At 39.9% G+C, this 25901-nt stretch overlaps 1 protein-coding gene across 8 annotated transcripts in view; it reads left to right on the forward strand.

Moving 5' to 3' along the window:
• ATP8A1 (ATPase phospholipid transporting 8A1) overlaps positions 1–25901 on the forward strand; it is a 219998-nt gene that overhangs the window by 113043 nt on the left and 81054 nt on the right. For all 8 annotated transcript variants that reach the window (XM_090266926.1, XM_090266927.1, XM_090266925.1 and 5 more), the window contains 2 exons: positions 12990–13128; positions 16265–16329. In XM_090266926.1, the coding sequence (XP_090123052.1) occupies positions 12990–13128; positions 16265–16329 (204 nt within the window). The remainder of the gene's footprint in view (positions 1–12989; positions 13129–16264; positions 16330–25901) is intronic.

Consider the following 25901-nt stretch of genomic DNA (forward strand, 5'->3'; position numbering starts at 1 on the left):
ATAGATATTGGTAGAGAGGTAAAAGTAAGGCTGCTCTGATTAAAGAGTGGAGGGGCTGTCTTGACCTTCTCCCCTTCATGGTTCATGAGCACAAGCTGGGGCTCCGCTGGGCACAGTTTAAAAACCACAAAATATTCCATCTGTGTGAGAAGTTTTTAGAAAATGAGCTCTCAGAATTGCTATGGACATTTTCCCTCACTTTTCAGGGAAAGATTAGAACATCCTATGGTCCTAGATGCGTGTTTCTGAACCTATTTCACTTAGTACTGCAGAGGGCCCTTGACTCGTTCACAGTGGTGTTACAGTGAAGACATTCAAACTTTGAAAGATTTGGAAAGCTTTTCCTGAAAACGGGTGTTTTTCATCTGTAACAAAATAAGTGAAACTTTGTAATATGTTTAAGGTTGTACTTTTAAACCCCACTCTATCTTATTCCTCCCATGTTTGTTCAAACAAGCAATTCAGCTTCTGAAATGTAGTTAAAGGCTTATTCCTTTGGGGGCTATAATGTTTAGTGTTGCTGAAAAAATATGCAAATAGGCCAAGAACATCCAAAAAGACCATGATATCTGTCCCTTGGTTCAGAGCTTTGTCACTTCCAAGCACTAGAATGGACTCCCTTCACCCTTGGGCACGCTAAAGGAAAGAAGGGGGACATTGCAAAAATCCTCCAGACATTTTTATCCCTATTGACAGTCACTGTCAGATGAGAAGATTCTGGGTTTTTACATTCGTCCATAAAATATCATCTCTGCTGCAAGGTTGTACAGTTTAGGCTCATTCCAATGGTAAACTTTTCAGAATTTAAAAAATAATTCCAATGCTATGAATTATATCAAGATGTTACTGAAACATTTTTTTCTGTTACTAAATATAGGCCAAGAGGTGACATTTATTACTAGGAAGGCAAAATTGTTCAGGAACATGAAGATCATTAAACTGCAAAGAAAAAAAAAAAAAAGGTGATTAGAGTCCTATCAAATACTGGAGGTGACCTGACCCAGTTTGAGGAGAATTGTCACATTACTTTGGGTGTCTGGATGGTGACACCTCTTCGTCTCTCTTAGTCACAGCGTGAGAGAATTTATAGTTGTCTCATTCTTTCAGACAGCACACTTGCCCTGTCTTCCTTCTTTAACCTCATTTTTTTGAAAGGTAATTAATGTATTTGGACTTGTTATTTTAGATTATGAAACCACTATCATGTTCATCTGTATTTTATTTACTTATTTATAGAGAGAGGGGAAAGGAGAAGGAGAGGAAGAGAAACATCACTGTGTGGTTGCCTCTCACTCATGCCCCCAGCTGGGGACCTGACATGCAACCTAGTCTTGTGCCCTGACTGGGAATCGAACCAGCAACGCTTGGTTCGCAGGCCAACGCTCAATCCACTGAGCCACACCAGCCAGGGCTTTGTATTTTTTAATTGAGTTTATTCGGTGACATTGTTTTGCCAAACTATACAGGCAGGTTTCAAGTGCACAACTCAACAAAACATCTTCTGCACACTGCACCATGCGCCCACTGTCCCAAGCAAGTCTCTTTTCATCCCCATTCCCCTCACTTTGCCCTCCACCTCCCCCACTTCCTCCTCAGTCTATGTTTTTAAAATTCAGACATTTTCTAATTAAATTAAGCATTTATTTATTCATAGTATGTCTGTCAGGAAAACTATCACATAAGTAACAATGATAGTGAAGCATTATGCTTCAATACCAGTGGTTTTTCTGTGATTTCTCACCTTCTTTGATCTGCCATATTACGTTTATTCCAATATATTTCTAAGACATGTAGGTTTTTTTGTTTTTGATTTTTTTTTTTTTTTTTTTTGCCTCATACTCATACTTGTGCTGCTGGGGTTCCTTTGAAAATTAATGGTACAGAGAGCCGTGATCTTAGTTATTAGGGAAGATATTATAATTAAACCACTGTTTGAAATATGAAATACTTCATAGTAAATAAAGTTTTTTGAAATTTTCATTTATATTTATTTGCTTCAATAGACAAATTCAGTTATATCTTCAGCATTGCATAAATTACAAATTAATACTTCTCATGTTTATGAAAGCAAATTATTTATCTTGAACATTACAGGACACAGAGCGAGATACCTGGCTAGGTTGGGCAGTAATTGACGTATTTCCTAGTGATAAAATTCTTTCCTTTTTCTCTTGTGATGAGGACTGGATTGCAAAATTTATTTTAAAAAATGAAAACTTATACTTTTATGTGCTAAAGTTTTTTCAGAGATCATGGGTCAAAGAGAATCATTTCTTAGTGTAAGAGTACCTCGCTTCCTTGCACGTCCCTTTATTGTGCTTTGTAGATACTGCGGGGGTTTTTTGTTTGTTTGTTTGTTTACAAATTGAAGGTTTGCACAACCCTGTGTCCAGCAGGTCTGTTGGCACTACTTTCCCAACAGCATTTGTTCACTTTGTGTCCATGTCACATTTTGGTAATTCTCACAGTATTTCAAACTTTTTCATTACTATTACGTTTGTTCTGTTGATCAGGGATCGATCGGTGAGCTTTGATGTTACTGTTGGAATTGTTTGGGGCACCATGAACCGTGCCCATCTAGGCAGTGAACTGGATTGACCATTGTTAAGTGTTCTGACTGTTCCACTGATCAGCTGCTCCCCATCTCCCTCACCCTCTCTCCTCTGACCTCCTTACTCCCTGAGACACAACAATATTGAAATTAGGCCAATTAATAACCCTACAGTGGCCCATAAGTGTTCAAGTGAAAGGAAGGGTCAATCGATGGGGCAAACTTCATAGCTGCCTTATTTTAAGAAATTGCAACAGCCACCCCAGCCTTCAGTGACCACTCAACAGCCTCAACATCGAGGCAAGACCCTCCACCAGCAAAAAGGTTACAGTACCCTGAAAGCTCAGATGATGGTTAGCATTTTTAACGATAAAGTTTTTTTTTTTTTTAAGGTATACACATAGTCCTTTGGACATAATTCTATTGACTGGTTAATAGACTATGGTATAGTGTAAACATAACTTTTATATATGCACTGGGAACCAAAAAAATTCCTGTGCCTCACTTTATCAGAATGTTCACTTCATTGTGATGGTCTGGATTGAAACCCACAGTATCTCCGTGGCATGCCTGTAATCAGAAAGCTGTATTTTGGCCTCATCTAGCTGACCTTTGAATCACATAGCAATAATGTGTTTTACACCCATTTTGTAACTTGTGATGAATGTATATCCTCCACTAGATGGAAGCTTCCTGAGGGCAGGCACTGTCTCTATGGTATTCATTCCTGTATCTCTGGTGCCTGCCTCTCTGGCCTACATGAATCAATGAATAAATAGTCAACAGATAAGTGAGTCATTCCATTAAATGACTGACTCAGAAGCTCAATTTACTTAGTAGGTGTTTGCTTAATGAAAGCCCAATTCCTGGTACTAATGTAGTTCATGCGTTCTGCACATTGAGGATGTTGGTATCAATGTGTTGTCACTAAGGATTAATTTAGGGATATATTAGAAAAAGAGCTAATAGTTTTAAAGAATGCTTTCTGTAGAAATTTAGACTCAATCGTTTGTTAAAAAAAACCCGACTTTCAAGTTATGCCATATATGAATGTGAGAAGCATATGGTTAGAAAGATTCAGTAACAAACGCCCAACACATGGAAGGCTGGGCTCTGGGCACAGTGGGGGACAAGGAAGGAAGAATCCTTATCTTTGTTTTAGTGGTGGGAGATAGGCAGTCCACTTAGAAACTGAAAATACCATTTCAGACAGGGCTTAGTCCCCTGGGCACTGAGATAAAGCGCTAAGATAGGACAGTGAGGGTAAGTGGTCTTTTTACATTATTTCCTTTTCTCCTCCCCAAAATATGGTTGACATTTCTGAGATTTTTTTTAAAGACTGCCTTGATGTGGCATAATATAAATCAACCATTACAGTTAGTGTGACTAGATACAACAGTTTAGTGCCCTTTGCAACACGTGGCAACCAGTGGTTTAGAGGATTCCTAAAGAAATATAAAACTTAATGGAAAACAGGATTTTCCTTGAACACTTATGACTGCCAAGTCCACAGTTACTTCTGTATTAGAATGGAATGCTTTTTCAGATAAAACTCCCACTTCTATTCTTAGTAGCTGCAAACATCACTTTCATTTGTGCTACAAAGTGAAATGCAGTAGATGAAAATTTGCATGATGTACTGGTGACTTGGTGGTTTAAAATTCCAGTGGTTTCCTATTTTACTGTTTGCTTAAGAACATTTGCAGCCTCATCTACTACTGAGGCCTGCGACTTTTTGAGTATTTCCTAAGTTCCAAGTCCTCTGCTCTTGACCCTGATTTTTAGTGCAGAGGCCTCCAAAGTGGGGCACACAAGATGATCCATTGGGGTGAGCAAGAAAATGTTCTAGCTTCTGTTTCTGCTTATGTTTGATCTCATCTCTTTTATACTTTCTGTTTTGCATTTTTCAATGTATATAATTTCTTAATATTAACAAAACAAATATGTTATACAAAAACATAGCAATGTCATAAATAAGTACTCAACGTTCATTCCAAACATACCATCTATACACAAAAAAGGCTTTGAATGACTGATCTAATTTCATCCTCAGAGCAACCCTCTTAAATCTATATTGTTGGCCTTAACTTGCTGATGTAGAAATTGTTAGGTAAGTTATGTTACTTGCTGAAGGACACATACCAGTGGTTGGCAGAGTAGGGATTCAAATCCCAGTTCTGTCTTTTTTTTTTTTTTAATTAGAAAAGTAATACACACATATTAAAGAAAACTTAGTGAATAAAAAGAAAAATCCCCACCCCAGCTCCCACACGTAATTTTAAACATGGGTGAAGTCACTCAGAAAAACATGGTTTTGCAAATGTGTATTAAGTATATAATTCTGTTTTTGAAACTGAATGTATTTGCTTCCTTACATGAAGGTGGACTGCTCAGTGTCATTGTAGCAGTTTTTGCATTGTACTGTTTGACCATATTCTTACTCATTAGACTGTTATAGAATTTCTTTGATCAACTCTTAATACATCGAGTTTTCTTTTGGGTTCTTTGAACATATTCTTCTAAGTCAATTTGCCCATCAAGAGAATATAGAGTTTTAGAGCTCTTATAACACTGCCCTCCGGGAAGATCAAGTGCCTTGCAGGGCCAGTGACTGTTTGCCTACTTTTTAATGTCCTTGCTAATTTTTCAAAACAACATTTTGTTTTCTATTTAATAGTTGCTTTAATAAACATTTTTAATTATATTTTATTAATTATGCTATTACAGTTGTCCTGATTTTTCCCCCTTTGCCCCCTCCATCCAGCATCCACCACTCCCTTAGGCAATCCCCACACTATTGTTCATGTCCATGTGTCCTGCATGTAAGTCTTTTGGCTACTGCATTGCCTCTTCTGTACTTTACATCCCCATGGCTATTCTGCAACTACCTATTTGTATTTCTTAATCCCCTCACCTCTTCATCCATTCCCCCATGTGCCACTCCCATCTGGCAACTACCAAAACACTGTCTGTATCCATGATTCTATCTCTGTTCTTCTTGTTTGCTTAGTTTGTTTTTTAGATTCAAGTGTTCATATGTATTTTTTACCATTTTATTGTTCATAGTTTTGATCTTTTTCTTAAATAACTCCTTTTAACATTTTATATAATAATGGTTTGGTGATGATGAACTCCTTTAGTTTTTTCTTCTCTGGGAAGCTCTTTATCTGCCCTTTAATTCTAAGTGATACCTTTGCTGAGTAGAGCAATCTTGGCTGTAGGTCCCTGCTTTTCATGACTTTGATGGAGTCTCAGGTATGGCACCAGCTTACCAGCTTTGTGTGGTAAGGGTTTAGATAAAGGACAATGGCCTCTGCTCACCTTGGTTCCAGACACTTCTGTTTCTCCCAGTGTGTCACTGGTACCTTTCAAACTGCTACCCGGGTGCTTGAGCTCAGAAGGAGTGAGTCTGAGTAGGTGAGACCATGTGTGGGTTCTTTAAGAGGAACTGGTTGGGGATCCAGCACTTCCTTCCACCAACTCAATTTCCACTGGATTTTGCTGTGAGAAGTTTCGGGGACTTATCTTCCTGGCACTGGAACCCTGGGCTGGGGGGCCTGGTGTGGGGCTGAGACTCCTTGCTCCTAAGATATCCCTTCCAAATTTTTATCAACTGCATGTGAGTGAGGGACCAGCTCATTACACGGCTGTGCCCCTCCTACTGGTCTCAGTGGATGTGGTTCCTTTAATCCCATAGTTGTCAAACTTCCATTTAACTCCATTTCTGATGGTTGTAAGTGATGGTGGTTCTATATTTTAGTTGTAATTTTGATGTGATTGTGTAAAGAGGCACCACCATCTTGACTGGAAGTCCCCCGGTTCTGTCTTAATTTCATGTTATCCTGCCACTGGGTTTAGAAGAAAGCAAGAATGTATGTTAAGCGTAGTAGACATGAAAAACAAAACATAACCAAATGATAAGCTGCATAACCACTAGGTGGGCACTTGGGGTTGAGAGCCATTGGCATGTTCAAGACACACTCACTTAGTAAGTGGGGCAGCCTCTGTGTACTCTCTGTAATTAATGTACCATTTTCCTTCCGAATGAAGGTGGAAATGTGTTTTTCAGAATTTCCTCTCCACCCGTCTCTAGAATCTTCTTGTTTAAAATACGTGAGATTTCCTTAGAACTCTAATCACATGCTTCTCCCCTCTGGCCTGATAGATCTCTCATTAGGAATGCTTTGTGGTAGACTTTCCACACTGGATATTGCTGTCCTCTCACTCAGATAAGATAGATGTGTTGTTTTTGCAGGCTACACCCAATCGCCTCTCAAAGCCCGATTCTTTTCAGCTGGGTGTGTGAGTTCTGGCCTTACTGGGAAAACCCTTGGCTGTGTGAAGAGTTCAAATATGATTTCCGTGGTTCGCACAACCAAGCTAAAACCTACTTGTTGGCCTTGAAACAATTTACCGGTTGCATTCTCCAGAAAGAGGCGGGTGGGTCGTTCCCACGGTTTATCGCCTAGTCTCTGTGTACTGTTGTCCAGGTTAATCAGAACGGAAAGAGGTCTGAGGTTCTCTTCTTTTAAATAAAACCCCATTGTTGTGTGCTGAGAGACAGTGAGAAGGAAAAGCGCAGAAGTAAATGGTGCGCAGTGGAATGCAGAGCAGAGAGGAGCCCCGCCAGCCTTTGAGAGGCAGCATTTGTAATGACAGAATCCCACAGCCACCAGCACATCCCTGTCCCAGGGTTAGTGTATCTTCAAGCTCAAGAGGATGGTGGTCGCAGTAGCCTCTGACCTGGTCTTGTGACCTCCGTTCTTTCTAACCCATCTCTAGCCGGCCTCCAGCGAACTCTCTGAAACCTATGTCTGATTCTGTTTCCCCTTCTACAATTCTTCCCTACATGCTCTTTGCTTTGGGATCCTCAACATAACAGGCAGACCCTTCAGTTGCTGTTCCCGGCTAGCTTCGCCAGGCTCGTCTTTTCCTAACACACTGCTCAGAAAGTTTGCAATGACTGATCCAGTTCCACCCTCAGAACAACCCTACTAAAGCAGTGTTATTTAAATCACTGCCACACCTCACTTTCATTTATTGTTTCCATATTGACTAAATGGCAACTTCTCAAACACAATATGCTCTTGCATACCTCTGTCTGTGCACATGTGATTTCTTCTGTTTGGAATTCCTTGTTCTCTCCCTCCCTCACCTCTCCTGATTGCTTGGCTGACTCTTAACTCTTTGTTGAGAACTTAAGGTCAAGTGTTAACTCATATTGGGTAGGTTTTTGAGCCACCCAGACTAAAAAGATACCTCTTTCCTGTGTTTATCCAATGTACGCACAGAGAATGTTGTGCTTACTTTGAAGAGCATGTGTAACACACAGTGATGTGAACTATTTGGGGAGGAGCAGTGCTTCTCTGGTGGTAAGAAGGCTCTGTCTGTAGTCCAGGATTGCCAGGAGAGGAAAGAGAACCGGGGCAGGAGATCGGAGGCCAGGGTGGAAGGGCGGGGCCTGCCTGGACAGGCAATATGCACAGCTGTCCGTCAGGATACAGCCCAGTGCAGAGATGGGCTACTCCCGAGCATCCTGCATCACGGAGTGTGCGAACCCCGCAAGGGCCAGATCCCCCAACACTGCCTGTCTTTGTATTGATTAAAGTTTTACTGGGACACAGCTCTACCCATTGGCTTACAAATTGTCTTTGGCTATTTCTATGCTAAGTGACAGCATTGAGTTGCAGAAGAGAAAGTCCAGCCCTCAAACCCTGAAATACTTACCATTGGTCCCTTTACAGAAAAAGAAAAAAGGAAAAACAGAATTGTCACTCTCGCTCTAGAGAGCAGTTCTCAGAGTTCAGTCCTCAAGCCAGTAGCATTGCTGCCACCACACCTCCAGGCCTCAAGTTAGAACCACTCTGTGAGAAAGTCTGGGTGCAGGGTCCAGAGATCTGTGTGTAGTAAGCCTTTCAGGTAACTCAGAAAACCACCCATCTGGATTCCTGGCTCAGTGGCTAATGACGTGGGCTTGATGACAGCCAGGCAGAGTCTAGGAGAAACAGATACCAGTAAAAGGCAAGGGAATACAATCAGAAAACAAGGTGGGGGAGGGGGAGTCCATAGAATCTCTCATGACACATCTGAACTATGAATTCCATGAAGGGAAGGAGCTCCCTGTTGTATCCCACCACCTCACCCAGCACTGCCTGTGAGTGTGTTTGCGAGTGAGTGATTGCTGGCATGCCTGCGTGCTTGATTGGGCCAGTCCCAGAATGTGGCTCTGGGGCCAGCATGTGAAACCAGGGAAATAGGTACACCTGGCAGGTGTGGCTCAGGACTGAGGCTGAAACCCATTTATAGCAAGAAAATATTACTAAAGACTGAAGGGCAGGGGCATGTTTAAAAGCCTTATGATTTGAATAGAATTCTTTCTTTTAATCTCTTTTACTTCCCATTCCCTGCCTTTGGCTGTGTATTGGTTCTGGGCACTTTGTTTTTACCATCATTGCTCAGCTGTACATCTATTTGACCTTAGATAATTTACTCAAACTTCCCAAAGCTATTAACTGAATTAATAAATGTGAAACACTTAGTGTCTGGTACACTTCCTCTATTAAGGAAATATTTTGTCGTATTCCTAGTCACAATCTTATTTCATATTGAAAAAAAAGATTACCAAATATTACTAGCATTTTATCTGTATTGGCTCCAGTGATAAAACTTTGCTTATTGATATTATTTCTTTATTTGTCTCTAAAGAGAGCTCTGCCAAATAGTTCATGTTGCAATCTGAAGCCTAAGTTGATCTGATTTTAATTATTATACTTTTTGCCACTTAGGAACATATCACAAACTTAAAAAAATACTAAAAAAATATTTTCTAATATGGAAATAGGTCATTTTGAGGTTCTGTTATTTAGCAAAATATACATGTTAGTAAAAATTAGAATATCTAAATCTACCATAATGCATTTTACCCTCTAGTTTTTAAGTGCTCTGTGTGAAGCTTTTTATATTCACTTGGGTCGAAATTTTACATTTATATGCCTTTTGAAGAGCTCTGCATATATTATGAACATGTGAAAAAGAAAATAAGAATATTGAGGCTTTACTAGGTGAATAAATATTATTTCATGATTTTTCAGTGATAACTAAATCTAGACTATGTCAAGGAGTCATCAACTTGAAGTCTTTATAACTGTTGGCAGAGTGACATTTTGAAAGTAAAATTAGTGTTTGGGTTTTTTTTTTTTTAATTCCATAAATGCCATGGGAATTTTATCATGTTTCAACACTTGCTGAATATGTAATTCCCATAGTGCCCATTAGTGGCCATCTGTGTAAGGTAATACATGTTTGGGATGAAATTGATTATGCCTAAACACTCTTGTGTTATGATCAGGAAAAGCATGCAAAGTTCACATCTTTTTTTCTAATGATCATTATGTAGCTAAAGATATTAATTTCCAGAGGTAGAACAGCTTATCACTCAAGATCCTAATCTCACAATAAGGAACACCAGGGCCAAAGGAAAGGAGGCTGGAGACTTCCACTAAAATTAGTTAAGTGCTGTACTTGAAGAGCTCTTGGGATGAAAGGAAAATTAACAGGCTTTGGAACACATCATTTCCTTTATAAGCATCAAAGTGAACCCATTGCAGTTTTGCTGAATATTCAGAAATATTACCCTTTACAAATTCCTGGTAGAGCCACCAACACACTTCAACTTCACCTTCCCTATAACTTCCATCAGCATATACATTGCTGGTCCAACCTCCTTGGTCCTATATATTATTTTTTGCCTGGTTTGAATTTTTTTTCTTTTTACTTGTGCGAAACCAGGTGCTTTCTTTCTTTCAGATATGTTTTCAATGTTATCTCCTCAGTGCATTTTATTTTTATTAGATTTGTTCATGGTAATGTAGACCTATGTACTTCCTGAGCTCGTTTATCCCCTTAGAGGAGAGCCAGAAAACATATGAGTATACTTGTTTATATATTTCTAATGAATGTAGTCACATCTGGCCTCTCACATTATCTACGTTGTCTACTTGTGAAACATATTACAAAAAATAATTTTTCGGTTTAGAAAATTTTGAGTGCTTGTATTACTGAACTATCCCCATGATCGTCTTAAAATCTTATCATATCTCTGTAGAATATATAGCATTTGAACACAGCTATATCCTGATCTTCCCTAGGATGTAGGCCAGAATGATTTAGGTTCAAATTCCCTAACAGTAGACAAAAGAATTGATGGAGTCATTGTCTAAACATTGTAATACAGCAATTGTGATGTTGGCACAGTTGAAGCTGAACTGTTCTTCCTCTTCATTCTTGAACTTCTTGATGATAATTATTCATCAGGTTATGATAGATTTCAAATCTGCTTTCCATTAAAGATAACAAAATAATACTGTTTTTTTAAAGAAGGAAATTGGCCTTCCTGTCTTATATTTTATATACTAAGAAGTCACGCACCCGGTGCTTCTAATAGTAGCTGTATAAGTTATTTGGAATATATTGAAAAGAAAATGGTCTAGAGTGTAGCAATACTTAATAACATTTGGATTTTAGATTTTTTTCTTTTTGGTCATTCACTTACTCAATACACATACTGATATAAAGATGAACAAGACATGGTCCCTAATCTTGAACAAAACTATCAAAGTCATACACTTAAACAGCCCATCTTAATATAATACGTTAAGATGTTTAAAGAAGAGCAAATTTCTATCAGAGCACAGCAGAGGGGAAAACTTGTTGTAGGAGATAAAGGAACGCTTCAAGGGAGCAGTAACTTTTGAATTTGGCCTTTACAGAACAAGCCAAGTGTTTCCAGACAAGGAGATAGGAGCTGTGTGTGTGTGTATCCATATGCAAATGCACACACCCAAACATGGCCATACAAACAGTAATGCATATGCATGCCCCTCTATTGAAGCATGTGGCAAAGACTGTTGGCTGGCTAATTTATCACCATTCCCCTTCCCCTTCTGCCTATCACCTCCACTATGGAGACTTGAAAAGCTAAATACTAATAATTAGGATTGCACATATCTAGAAATATGCTGAGGACTTTTAGAAACATCTTTGCTTTTCAAATAAGAGACAGATACAGTTGGTGTTATCCCCTTCTTGTCTTCTTTGTGGCTCTTACCATTCTAGCCGTGACAGCCACCTCGAGACATTGAGGGAGATCTAGAGAATGAGCTGAGATATGGCTGAGCTGCCAAACTAATACCCACAACTACCTACTCCAAAACTACTTCCATACAGAAAACTAAATTTTTATTAAAGCCATGTTAGTCAGATTTTTCTCTTTGTATCCAAAAGCATTCCTAAGTAATATATTCATAAAGTACACACAGACTCATTCTTACTTATTTGTATATATATTTGACTTTATTTTCCATGCCTACCAAGACTTGGGACTAATTTTAGACTTCCATTTTGGTGATGAGTAAATAGACCCTAACACTAGAGGAAAATAGGAAATGGAGTGCTTTTGTTGTTGTTACCAACCTGGACGCTGTTGTTAGCGCTTCCTTTCCCTTGATTCTGTTCTGTCCTTGTCTATAGTTTAAATAAAAATGGAAGGCAAGAATGGAGAAAAAGGTTAAAAAGAAAGATAAATGGCAAAGTAGGTCATGCTGGAGGTTAGATCACGGGGAAAGCAGGCTACAACGGAAGCAGTGCCACTAGCTAGCTGGGCACAGGATGAAAAGGAAGTTTTAAATCTTAGTCTATCACTGTGCATTCATATGTATTTAGGAACACTGTTACCTGTGTCTACCTGGCAAGCCAGGTTTCCCTAACAGCCAAGAGATTATTCTCTTTTTTTCTCCTTTTAGGAAGATGAGAGTCAAAACCATTCTTTTCTGTGAGAGATTAGAATAACTTTCCACAGAGCATATTGGTTGTGTTCAGCCATGTATGAAAGGTACCATCAAATGAGCAAGAGCTCTCTAATGGACTGTCATTTTGTTTATTGTTCTTCATCATTTCTAATTGTAATGTGTGTATATCTTTCCAGACACTGCATCAAATTATAATTTAATAGTGCCATCATATTTCCTTATTCTTTTTCAAACAGGTCTGCAAGATTGTTTCTTTACTATGGTGATTGATCTTCAGGAGTTTTTGGTTTTGAGTGGGTTTTTTTAGTAGCTGCCCGCTTGCTTCAAACTGACTTGATTTGCCCCTTTATGTTTTTGTTGTTGTTGCTGTTGTTTTTAGAATCAGTTTCTTACCTTAGAGAGAAGTGAGGGAGGACAGGTGGCCTCAGGCTCATGCCAGAAGGACTGGATGAAAAGTCAGGGATCCTTAGAAGAGGAGACTCAATGATCTCATTGGAATTTACACGGAGTCCATGAATTACCATTCTCCATTGTCTTAAAAGCATATACACACTTCAGTTTTGTTTTGTTGTTGTTCTTAGTCTCTAAGCTGGTCTCTTCTTCTTAAAATGTTTATCACTTATTTTCCCCAGAATCTTCAGCTACTTGGAGCTACAGCCATTGAGGATAAATTACAAGATCAAGTGCCTGAAACCATAGAAACTCTCATGAAAGCAGACATCAAAATCTGGATCCTTACAGGGGACAAGCAAGAAACTGCCATTAACATTGGTAATTCAACTAATTCAAACTTTAAATTGTGATGCTTTTAAACAGCTTGATATGTTCTAGAAGATAAATTGGGGCTCTTTCAAGATTTGAAAGATTTGGTACTTTAAGATTTCCGTATTTATATTATTGGGCGAATCTATCTACATGTGGCCCCAGTGAGTCTTTAAAATTGCAGGGGTTATATATCCAACTGCACTGTAACTCCTGCAGCCACATAATACCCGCTCTCCCCTTTGCATCACAGCCTGCCCCCACCTTCCGTCCCCAGTTGGCGTGTGTAGATAACATTTCGGCAGTGAGCTGTGAAAGTCTAGAAATAGGGATCATAGCCCACTGTGTATTGATGCTTGTTTACTTGACCAAAGGTTATTTCTGAGAAAGGAAGTAGGAAGGTTGCCAGTTTCCATTCTTCTACAGTTAATTCCATTTTTCAGAAAGAGGTTATTAGCTCAGACTGCCATAACAGAATGCTGCAGACTGGGTGGCTTAAGCAACAGAAATAAATTTTCTCACAGTTCTGGAGACTGGAAGTCCAAGATCAAAGTGTCAGCAGGGTTGGTTTCTCCCGAGGCCTCTCTCCTTGACTTCCAGATGGCCGCCTTCTCACTGGGTCCTCACGTGGTCTTTCCCCTGTGTGCCTGCACCCTCGTGTCTCTTCCTCTTCATGTAAGGACACCAGTCCTATTGGATAATGACCCCATCCTTAGGATCTTTAATTAACTTTTTAAAGTCTCTGTCTCCAAATATAGTCACATTGTGGGTTAGGGCTTAATGTATTGAATTTTGTTAATTCAGTCAATTAACAAAGATCTTACTGAGAAGAAAATTAGTATTTGGTGTTAGGAGCCTGTAGTACCAATAATATCCAAGAAAATGTTACTCCTTTTTTCCAAATTCAGTATTGGTAGGTTTCCTGTGCACTATAAACCCAGACATAGACTCACCTGCTAGATATTAAAGATATGAATTACATAGAAAACTCTCCCAAAGTTAAACCATTTCAGAGATGTTCATAGCATGAAACCACATTTTCAGAAACTCATAATTAAGTATCACGTGTCTAAAAACATTTAGCTAATATTCCTTTTAGAAGTGTTAGTAATCATAGCATTCAGTATATATAAAAGTACCACAAATTTATAGTAAAGTGATATTAATGGAGTAAAATTAAATTTTAAAAAACACTCGCTAAAAGTTGAAACCTATAAGCCACACAGGTTAATTTTGATTATGAATACTATCACTGGCCTTAGAGATAAAGTGGAAAGAAGATGTACAAGAATACAGAATGTATCAGAATCTACCTGAAAAACACAAATATGATAAAAATCTGATGACAGAAGAGAGGGAGACTTTATGGTGGTTAAGAGTGATATATAGGGAAAAGAAAAAATCGTGAAAAATAGCTCAGGATATGTAGCCAAATGAAAGGCCCTACGAAAAGGGCATGGTGGTGGTTTCTGGTCACATGCTGCACTTAGAGCCTTGTTACTAGGAAAGGATGGGTAAGATTCATTCATTTAGCAAATGGTTATGGTACCTGTAGTACCAGGCACCAGCTAAGAGCAAGGAACAAAACCAAATCTCTGCCCCCTCCCTCCAGAGCTCACACACTAGTCAGGGAAACAGACAATCAAGTAAATGAGGAAAACACATAGTATATGTGATACAATAATTGCTATAAATAAAAATAAAGCAGGAAAGGGACATAGGGCCTTGCACAGAGGGATTGAGTTTTACATCTTGAGGTTAGGAAGACCTCACTGAGAAGGTGACTTTTGAGGAATGATGTAAGAAAGAAGAGGGAGCTTGTCACTTAGATGATTGGGGGAGACTGTCTTTTGTTCTAGTCAAAAAGAGCAGAAATACAAAAAGGGAGAGGAGGAGAAGAGGTGAGCAGCCTAACTGAGCCCAGGCTGTTGTTCAGATTGTCATGTACTCTGAGTGAACGGGAAACCATTGGACAGTTCTGAGCAAGAGGAAAGACATGATCTGACTTTCCTATGGAAACAATCCGTTTGGCTGCTAGACCGAGAATGGACTCAGAGGAAAGCAAATGTGGCAGCAGGGAGGCCGATGAAGGGGCCGTTTGATTCATCCAGGTGAGGCAGGCTCATGGGTGGGACCCAGGTGTTTACAAGGGAGATGGTGAGAAATGATTGGATTCTGGGTGTGTTTTAAAAGTAGAGCCTACAGGATTGACTGGTAGATTAGCTGTAGAGTGTGAGACAAAGAAAGGAAACAGGGGTAACTTTAAGGATTTTTAACCATAGCAACTGAAGGATGGAGTTGCAATTAACCAAAATGAGGAATAGTGAAGGAGGAGCAGGTTTTGTGGGGGATCAGAAAGCTGTCTTTTGGATAGGTTAAGTTCTAGACGTCTATTTCATACCTAAGTATCTGCTGTTACGTAGGCAAGGGATGTGCAAGTCTGGAGTTCGGGAAAGAGATCTAAGCAGGAGGTAGGAGTTGCAGAAGGGTCAACATTTGGATGGTATTTAAAACCATGGGAAGCATGAGATTATAGAGGGAGTGAATATAGATGTATTGTTTCCAACGTGTTGGTAATCTTTGGCATGTGAGGCCAGTCAGCAGGGTGGCCCGTTTTTCTCCAACTACATTCATGTGTAGGCAGACAGGTTCAGAGTAAGCAGGGTTGTTTAACCAGCCAGTGATTTTGCCCTGCAGCAAGTACAGCAAAGCAAGAGAGGACAGGAAGGCAGAGGAGGATGTGGTGGAATCAGTGGGCCTACACGTAGCCAGAGGACCCTCCTGCACGCTTCTCTGGGCAACCATCGGCCCATCTTTTGCTCTTCACGTTGGTCTCCATGAAGGATGTTGCATATTCACGTGTCAGTTTTCAGGACAGTCTCTTCCCACACGTGTTTATAAGGCAGCTGTAACACGCCAGGCGCTGTCCTTGCAGCATCTCCCTCCTGCAGCAAGATTACTTCTGACTAACTTCCTGCAAACCTGGAAAAGACATCTCCTAATAAAATAGACAGGATTTTAATTTTATATAAGAAAGTAGATGAAAAATTAATTTTATAGTATTGCTTTTATAGTATTACGTTAACATCTCTCCTCTGCAGAAAAATGAATTACATCCATTAATTCACTTTATGTTTGGACACAGGACACTCCTGCAAACTTCTGAGGAAGAACATGGGAATGATTGTGATAAACGAAGGCTCCCTCGATGTGAGTAAAGTCATCTTTTTAAAAAATTCTTCAACAACTTAATCATCTTGGAGTATTTTATTTTATATTGAGATAGCTGTGAGAACATTTTATCTTCCTGAGGTTAAAAGATACCTTACTACGTCTACTGTTCTGCTATAACATAATGTATCCTGTTTCGAACCACGACGGTATAGATAGATTCTGGCCTCACGTCCGTGACAGCTAAAGGAGACTAATGCCACGAGGCAAAAATGCTGCTTTACAGCAGCATCACGGTAGGAGGCTTCTGAGGGACTACAACTAATTCGTATCTATCTGGGTTTTTGTATACGATGCATTTATTAATAATATTCTGCTTCCAATGAAAATATATATTTTGCTTCTTTAAAAAAAAAAAGGTTGTAAACGCTATTGAACAACACAAAATAACCATTGCTTCTAAGAATGCTTTTGTTGTTGTTTTTAAATGTTCTAAATTCTGGGCTGAAATACAAAGTCCTAGGAAGTCTTTTTTTTTTTTTTTTTTTTTTATGGCCATCGTCACCTGAGTTTATATTTGGGAAAGGGGGGAAGATTGGTTAGGTGCACAGGGTAAAATAGACATTAACAGAGAATTATGTGGGTGGAGTGACTGGTAAATATTTTGAAGTAAAGGGGACTATTTGTAATTTAAGGTAGAAGACGGAGTGGGAGAGGGGGTTATACTGGTGCTTGAAATAGTTGTCGGGACTCTAAGAGCAGAGCAGATGAAACCTGGTAATTCAGGATGCTGGCGAAGCCACGAGGCCTGGCATGGAGAAGGGGTGGCAAAGAGGCAAAGGTTTAGAAGTCGGGTCTAGAACAGGAGGTACATGTCAGAAGCAGTTGGCTTCGATTTTTAAATTGGAAGGATGATCTCTTCATTATTTGTCCTCAAAACAATCCTTGTGATGTCTTGCCCTTTCTTGCAGTCTTTGAGCAAACTTGTCATTGGACAAATAATAGGTGGTTTTGAAAGCATGAAAGTTGCTTACACCTTTAACTATTGGAGAAGTACTTTTTGTGACCCAAGCTTTATTCCTAAAAACAAACCAAAAGGAAGCCGGCCTGCTGTTTGAAGACTTTCCTTTCTATTCCTTCAGTAGGCCCCCTGCTAGGCCCTGGGAACCTGGGACTCCGCCCCTTCAGGCTTCCAGTCATCTGCAGACTCCGCCCCTCCTGTGTGTTAATTTGGGTTTATTTACCCAAGTTACGATGCTGTGAAAAATTATGACATAAGAGGGCCCAACCTTTCAAAAGCTTATAAATACTAAAGGAAATAAAATGCTTACAAGTAACAATAGAAAACAGCTATGTAAATAAGGTAGGTTGTTTGCTATGAAAATATTGTGAAGTTTAGGGAAGTATTTATAAAGTAAGTGGCATTTAGCTAGAGGTGAGTAATTGAGTCAGGGGGGAGTACTTGAAACAGAAAGTCATTGCAAGTAAGCTCAAGGCATATGTGGGGCATGAAGGAGGTACACTGAACTTGAACACGAGATGATAATTCTTTGAGTATTTTTTGTTTGAATAAATATAGGCACATAATGTAAACTTCAAGTTACAAAGAGAGAAAAGTACAGGTGGTAAAAAGTGTATCTCCCAGCCTTATACCCAGTTTATCTCCCTAGGCACGGCCACAAGGTTCTGTTTCTTGTGTTTGTCCAGAGATATTCCGCCATATCTAAGGCATAGACGTGTATGTCTATGCACACATCCTCTGTTGTTAAACACAAGCATACTGTTCATGCTGCTTTATACTTTGTTTTTCTCACTTAATGCATCTTAGCAATTGCTCTGTAAGAGAATGTATGAAGCTCCCTAATTCTATTTAACGGTGGCTCAGTATTTGTAAGGTACCAGGAAAGAAAGACACGGAGAGGTAAAATGGGAAACGCGGTCTGAGGGCAGATGTAGGAAGCTGGGCCAGGGTTGAGAAGTTGCCTGCACAGGTAAGAGGGGCAACTTCGTCAGCCTCTTGGAAGAGGTAAGAGCAAAGTGTACATAGGCAAGTTGGGAAGGGTAGGGAGGCGTGGGATGCAGGCGAAGGACCAGAATGAGAGTTAGGTAAGAAATGGGGACACTGGTACCAAGATGTGGTGTGAGGGACATTCAGGAAAACCTGCCCCATGTGGTACCTGGAGAAGGACCCATCCAGGTGGTTCCAGAACTGGGTTGCAGTAGTTCACAGCTTTGCAAAGCTCTCACCACCTCCCCCACCCCCCGCCTCCCGTGGAAGTATTCCTGTAGCCCCTGTAGATGGTTACTTAGGTCTTGCTCAGCAGCAGGGGTCATCACGGGTCACTCTTTTTCTGCCACTTAAAGGAAGTCAGAGGTAGGACCCATGACGCTGAGACAAAGGCATGACAGGCCATGCTGCATCTGACACTTGATTCCTTTGGTCTGGAGTTAGGCTCTCACCTTATGTGAAAAGTGGTGGCAGTGTTTCTTTTGTATTCATCTGTTTCATCATTTTTCTACAGCTCATGGCTAAACATGTTCTTTAAGTGTTTTAAGTGTCATGTAAATAGAAATCTCAAGGGAAAAAGGTATTCAGTGTACTGCATCATGTATTGTTAAAATAGTGGCATTTATTTTTATTTTTTTGTTTCCAAGAAGGCAACTTAAAAGTCATAAACACTGTCATTCTGTTCCTTGTTTCCGAGCCTCTGGTTCTATTTTGCTCGTTTGTTTGTTTTGTTCATTAGACCGAGGGGGGGGGCGGGGGGTGTCTAGTCAAGGAACTAGTATAAATGACCCATGGACCAGGACAACAGGGTGGGGATTGACGGGCGGGGGGGGGGGGGGGGGGGGGGCTGACAGCAATGGGGAAAAATGGGACAACTGTAATAGAAAAACAATTTTTTTTTCAATCCTAAAAAAATAGTCATAAACACCTCAAAGGTGTCTGTACTGGAGGAAGCGGGGATGGGAGCCTCAAGGCAAGAGTCTGAGTGTTTTGGTTTACCTTTCTCAGTGCTCAGCCAATTGCCTAGCACTGCATCAACGCTGGAGAAGTCAGTCACCGAGTAATTGTAATTAGGGGCTTTCTTTAAAAAAAAAAAAAGTTGTGTATCAGTTTTAAATTTGGTAGCAATCAATCATATCTGATATTTTAAAAGTAAAGTGGTTAGCAGTGTCCTTTGCAATTCAAATGACAGTTTGGTGTAGAAGCTCCCAGGCAAACCCTGTGGCCCCGGGGACTAGCGCTCATTTGTCCCGCTCCCGGACTGCCAGGCATTCTGGCCCTGCTGTCTGGGGGAGGTTTTGCTCCCAGGGAGTTAAGTGGTGACTTTTTCTCCCAGGGAGTTAAGTTCATCTGGCTGTTTAGGGTCAGCCCTGCTGTGGTGCCCTCATTTGCTTCTCCGCAGGAAAGGAAACATCACTTTGCATAGCTCCTTCAGATCTTATGTCATAAACACCAGGGCTGAGATTTCAGGCAAACCATTAGATGTGCTAGAATGCCTGTGGGTAAATCATTATTTATGTTTCCATTGCCATGGAAAAGAAGAGTGCGCCCTAATGTGTTCAAATTGTACTGATGATAATAAAATAGGAGATTGCAATTCCATCAGCAAAAAGAAGAATTAACATTTACATAATAAATTTAGGAACATAATGTCTTAGGAAATGATGTAAGGAAAAATAAATTGTGGGTGTGTGTTTTATCCAGTGACAATTTTAACGAATGTACTCAAATTATTCCATGAAATAACACAATGTTTAAGAGCACTCTTCTGCCTTAACCGGAATGGGGGACCCCGGGCAAGTTGAAATTAGATAACTCCTCTGAAGCAGTTTTGCTTCCTGTCAAGTGTGGATAATGTTACCCTTGACATACGATTAGTACAGCCCATGGCACATATAAAAAATGACATGTTGTGAAACTTTGTAGAAAAATAATATTTTAATAGCTTGCACATTGTTTTGCATAATGATTTTTTATTTTAAAAAATATATTATTTTCCCATTTTTTAAATTATTTTCCTAAGATAGCAGATTATATGATAAATATAGATCCTCTTTTGCATAAGTGATACTTATTGCTATGAAGTGGTCAAATTTTCTACCAAAATATTATCTCTAATACTGTTAAAATTTTAAAGCAGAATCTGTTTTATTATGTTGAACTTGTACAAATAAGGTATCATATTTAAAGCTCCTAGATTTCCAGATAGAAAAACCTTTCTCCTGGTAGTGAAAAAAATCTTTCTTTTCCTATATCCCAGCTCATCTCAAAAAGAAATGTCATTTGGCTTTCTAATTTTCTCATTTTGTGTTTCAATATGATTATCCTTCTTGAAAAATTAATGGATGTTCAGAATTTTTGAAAACCTTTAAATAAACATATAAAACCAAAGTACAGTAGGAAGTACAAACAAACAGAATGGAAGTCTTGATCTCCAGATCAGATAAGGAAACCGCACTGGCCTGTCTCCTCGGCCCATCCAGCTCCTTTCGGAACAAACCACAGCCCCTGCTGGCATGATGCCCAAGAGCAAAGCTGATGTTCTCCCCCGTGACCTACCAAGCTAGCAGCAAAAGTATGTCTTAGAAAGCTGATCTTTTTTTTTTTTTTTTTTAATTTAGAAAGTAAGATTTCAAGAATCATCTGAAGGTGATCAAAATCTATTAGATATTTATAATAAATAAATAATTAAGATATTTTGTATAATTTTTTATCATGTTACTTTGAATCACTTTATTGGGGAATTCTGATTCTGTTCTTGATGTAAGACATTTCCTTAAGGTATAAAATGGCAGGAATGTCAAATTAGTGGTTTGAATGGGTACTTTGTACTTCTTTCCTAACTCTACCCAGAATTTCTCAGAAACCCCTTCTACTTAATGACCTGGGTCCAGGAGATTGTTCTAGCATCTATTTCATAGCTTTAGTCTGACATAAACTAGTTTGCTCAAACAGATTTGTTTAAAGTCTATTAAAACTGGAAACATATAGAGATGTGAGCTAGGAACTAGAGACTCTCATGTGTGGCCTATCTTTACCTCCCAGTATCTACCCAAGGCCTTCCAAAAGGTTCTAAAACAACTCTCAGGATTGGGCTTATTCCACATTAAAGAATATGATTATTATATTATTCAAGTCCCCGTAGCATACCAACTCTGTAAATCTTTGGATATACTTTCAGGTGACTCAAGATATTATTTTTTGAAGACTTGTTTCATTGAGATCACTCAGGATTTTCCTACCCTCATCTGTCAAGCCTAGGGTGGGTGGGAAGGACCATAATTTCTTAGGCCACTAACTCAGCAGGTGCCAAAAGGACTTGAGTGTTAGATGCTTTTTCTATCCTTCTAGCATCTCTTTCATGTGGAGATTGTGGGATCTGTCCCTGGCGGTAGGGCTGGATCTTAAATTCGTTCTTAATGTTTTCCCTCCTCCTTTCTACTGTCTGGCTTTCCTGGGAACCAAGAAAAGAACAGAGAAGACAGTTATTTACTATATATTTATTGAATCTACAGGAATGGTGATTAGATATGTATTAGAGAGCTTGGAGAAATCCATTCCCTCCCCTCAAAGTCAAAGGCTTCCAATGTTCCCAAGTTTAACTCCTGCAAAAAGGCCTCGCCCACCTCTCCTTCTGATCATCTGGGCACAGTTTCTGTAGTCTTTGCTGCTATTGACATTCACATTCAGCTTGATTAGGATTTAGCACATCATATATGGGAAGCAGTGTATGGATCCCAAAGAAAATGCAGTTTTCTGACTTCCTGTGGAAAGGGAACTCCGCATCCCTGCAGGGCTCTGTGCATTGCTATTACAATCATTTTTTTTGTTTGTTTTAGGCCCTCTAGCTTCCATTTATGAAGTGCTTAATTTTTGTACTAGGTATTGATCAAACTACAGGACTTGACAGGGAGAATCACATTTACACCTGAAAGCATTAGTAAGCAGATACTATTATGACCAATCTAGAAAGGTTAACTTGACCTTTAGTTCTGAGTATCACTGGAGGATGTATGTAAGTCTTTGGATTCCACAGACTAAGCAAATAGATATATCTGTGCCTCAGCCACCGGCTACTCTTATAAAAGAATAATAGTAACATTCATCGTCAGGGTGTTGTGAAGATTAAACAAAGCAATACATCTTAAGTACTGAGAAACAATGCCCGGCATCTAGTAAGCACTTAAGAAATATAGATCATGATCTTTTTTGTTATTTCTTTTTTTAAATCTGTATTTACTTATTTATTTTTATTGTTGTTCTATTACAGTTCCAATTTTTCCCCCATAGCTCACCCCTGCCCTGCCCTGCCCGCCCCCCACACCCTCAGTCACTCCCCACCCCATTGTCTATGTCCATGGGTCGTTTATACCTGTTCCTTGAGTAGACCCTTCCCCTTCTTTCCCGCTTCTCGTTCCCCTCTGGTCGCTGCTCTCTTATAGCATTATTATTCTGAGAGAGGGCGAGAGTTCCTTGATGCCATCCTTTACACTACTTAAATTTTCTCCTTAATTTGAGACTATAACCCCAGGACAGCCTAGGTTCCATTATGGATACCAGAGTCCCCCCACCCCTTCACACACACACACGCTGATATATTTTACAGAAAATGAATTGTTAGCATCACTTGATATTAACAAGCGTAAGAATATGTGTATTTCAACGCCGTGGTAAAAGAAAGCCTTTACAGGATTGTTCATTTTTTTCTAGCTGAGTTTGATTTTCTGACACCGTGTAAGCCTCACATATAACTTACAGACTGTTCTGACATAAATGGTGAAGCTGTCATTCGCACCCTTTTAAGTTTGACTTATATGTATTATGCAGACAAACCTCACTGTTTGGGGAACCAGCCACTGTTGAGTGGCTTCTGAAAGAAATCCAGAATAAGCAACTTATTGACTTGACTCCAGAAAAGGAGGGGTAAAAAGAGAATTGGGGCTACTTCAGGTTTTGTCTTGATATGTCCCATGAGGCTAATACAATACATTTTGTACTGCTTTGAAAAATAGCTTAGGCAGGTTTTAAAAAACCACAGAGTTTTCCTCCACTGCCGCACATTGAGGCTTTAGTATTGTGGATTCTCTTTTACCCTTGTTAGCAAAGCTGTTTCAGCTTTTTGGCCTGAAAATGTTAAGATATCTTAGTTTAACTTTTAAGTTGGTAATGTATCCCTATCAGAAGCAAAGATACGTCCTGTCCCAAGATGATTGTCCAAGTACTGTCTGGCACACTGCTACTCCACGTATCTCTCAGTGAAGAAAGCCAACTTTGTTACATTTGAAAGAAATGGGTTAGTAAAAAATGTAAACATCACAGAAAATGAAAATAACATGAACAAATAATCTCCTCTCTTTTCCTCTGATTTAAGACGGTGTCTCCACAAGCCAAAGTATGTGGTTGTAAAAGTTCCATCAAACCCATTGTTTGGTCTCCTAAGAACTGAATGTGTCCCATTTTCTTAAACAAAATCCAGTCATCTTGGCTTGTGTGCAAAACCCTAAGTGAAGTTGTTCACAAATTCCTAGTGTTTCTGTTTTGAGAAATTCTTCCTCTCCCAAGCCTGAATATTCTCTCTGAATATTCTCTGTCTCTCTGTCTATCTGTCTCTCTCCCTCTCTGTCTCTCTCTCTCTCTCTCTCTCTTTTTTTTTTTTTTTTTGGAAGCTCTTCTAAGAGCTTCCTGTGACCTAGAACTACAGATAAATACTTTCTAACCAGTCTGTCCCCTTGCCACTCTCCCAACTGCTTCTTGACATTTTTGAGGGGAGCAGGCCATGCCTTGTGACTTTTCTGCATCTCTGCCTCCTGTATCTTCGGATGAGTCAGCACAGGTTATAGGAAACCAACTATGTGCCAGGTGTATCTGCATATGTTTATTCTCTGCCCTTATGGGGCTGATATTGTTGTCTCAATTAGAGGCAGAGACTTTGAGTTCACATAGCCAGCCAGTGCAGGAGGCTGAATTTCAACCTAGACTGTGCTAAGTCCCAAACTGTTTGTGCTTTTTGGCTTTTAAATAACCACATTTTCTCCGGTGGTGGCTGAGACTCAGTCACAGAAAGAAGCATTCTGGGAGGCATCCCCACATTTTCTGACTTGTCCTTCCCTTCTTTCCCACTCACCACCAGGATTGCAAAGCAGCTGAAGGAGGGGTGTCTTTCTGGAAAATGGTGGGGTTGGAGCAACTCTCATTAATGGAATTCTGGAGAGACCCTCTATTTTCTTTTACAAATACAACATTCAAACATAAGCTTTCGTTGAATGCACATTCAGAAATAATAGAAATGATGTGCATTTGGGATTTGCAGTGAGAAAATAAAGCACATTCTTCTGTCTTCCTGAATTAATTAATTCAACCCATTAAGAACGTGGGCCCAACATTAGCCTTCTTTGTGGTTCTGGGTAACAATTTCTCACAGGCCCCGCTTGTTACTGTCTCCAAACAGTTGATTTGGTAATTTGCTTATTTTCAAAAAGTGGGTTGTATATTCTGAGCAGTCTCATCCCGGCTGAATGGAAGGCAGTAGGAGAGACTGGATGTCTGCCGCCCCAGATCCTCCCAAGTGCTTCCTTCTGCATTTGAGCCCCCGCCGCCACTGGAGAATATTTCATACCAAGCTCAGAGTAAGTGTTCAGGGGCCTTTCAGGGGTGGTTTAGAATAATTACCGTGAGGGCTTTGGTAAGAGCCTTTATCCACAAAACTATTTAAATTATATAATTATATCCCCTACCTCACTCTTCCTTCATTCCCCTGGATTTGTGTGTTTGCTCCACAGCCCTGCTCCAACGCTGAAACATAAACTTGGACCCAGATTCAACACTTCTCTGCCTCTTGTCTCTCTCCACGGTGCCCAAAGTGAGACGGCCTGCCTCACAAGGAGCGATTTGCCTGATGGAACCTATCATAATCCCAAATCCCAAACCTCTGCCCAGGGGCCGCGGCAATTTACCCAGCACTGTAACTTCCTCTTCTTACCTTCTTCCATGTTGCAACCCTTGACCTTTTTCAGATGGCATGACCCCACTGGGACGTGGGGCCATTTCCTCAATTACAGTGCTTTATATCTACTCCCATCCCAGAAATCCCATATCTGCATCAGCAAAGCATGGATTTTTTGGGGGGGCGGGGGGGTTCTGTTTCCTTCTCCATTATATTTAGCAGTATGTATTGATTCAGTGCATTTCCTTGGCTGCCTTCCACTAGCTGATTTGAAGGACTTCTTTGACCATATGTTTTTAATGATTTCACCTCTATCTTTTCTTACCCATTTTGGAAAGATTACTTTATGTTGGTTTGGTTCTATGAGAATATGTTTTTAAAGGCTACTTCCTAGTCTGGGAGTTCAGAAACACCAGGTTTTTTTTTTTTTTTTTCTAATCAAAAACTATGTCTGAGAGAGCTAGTAATCCTGACACGCATGAGGACTAAATGGACTAGCTGTTTGTAAAGGTAGTTTCTTCTCTCTCCTCTCAGGCAACTCTGCACAACTTCCTACAGCCTGCAGGAACTACAGGAGCAGTGGATAGATGTGTTATATAGGGGCGTATGGAGTGTCCAGTGTTCTGCTGAATCAGTAACACAGTGTTGACCCAATGGTTT

The sequence above is a fragment of the Furipterus horrens genome, unplaced genomic scaffold (assembly GCF_987537825.1).
Source record: "Furipterus horrens unplaced genomic scaffold, mFurHor1.1.pri manual_scaffold_2, whole genome shotgun sequence".
Lineage (NCBI taxonomy): Eukaryota > Metazoa > Chordata > Mammalia > Chiroptera > Furipteridae > Furipterus > Furipterus horrens.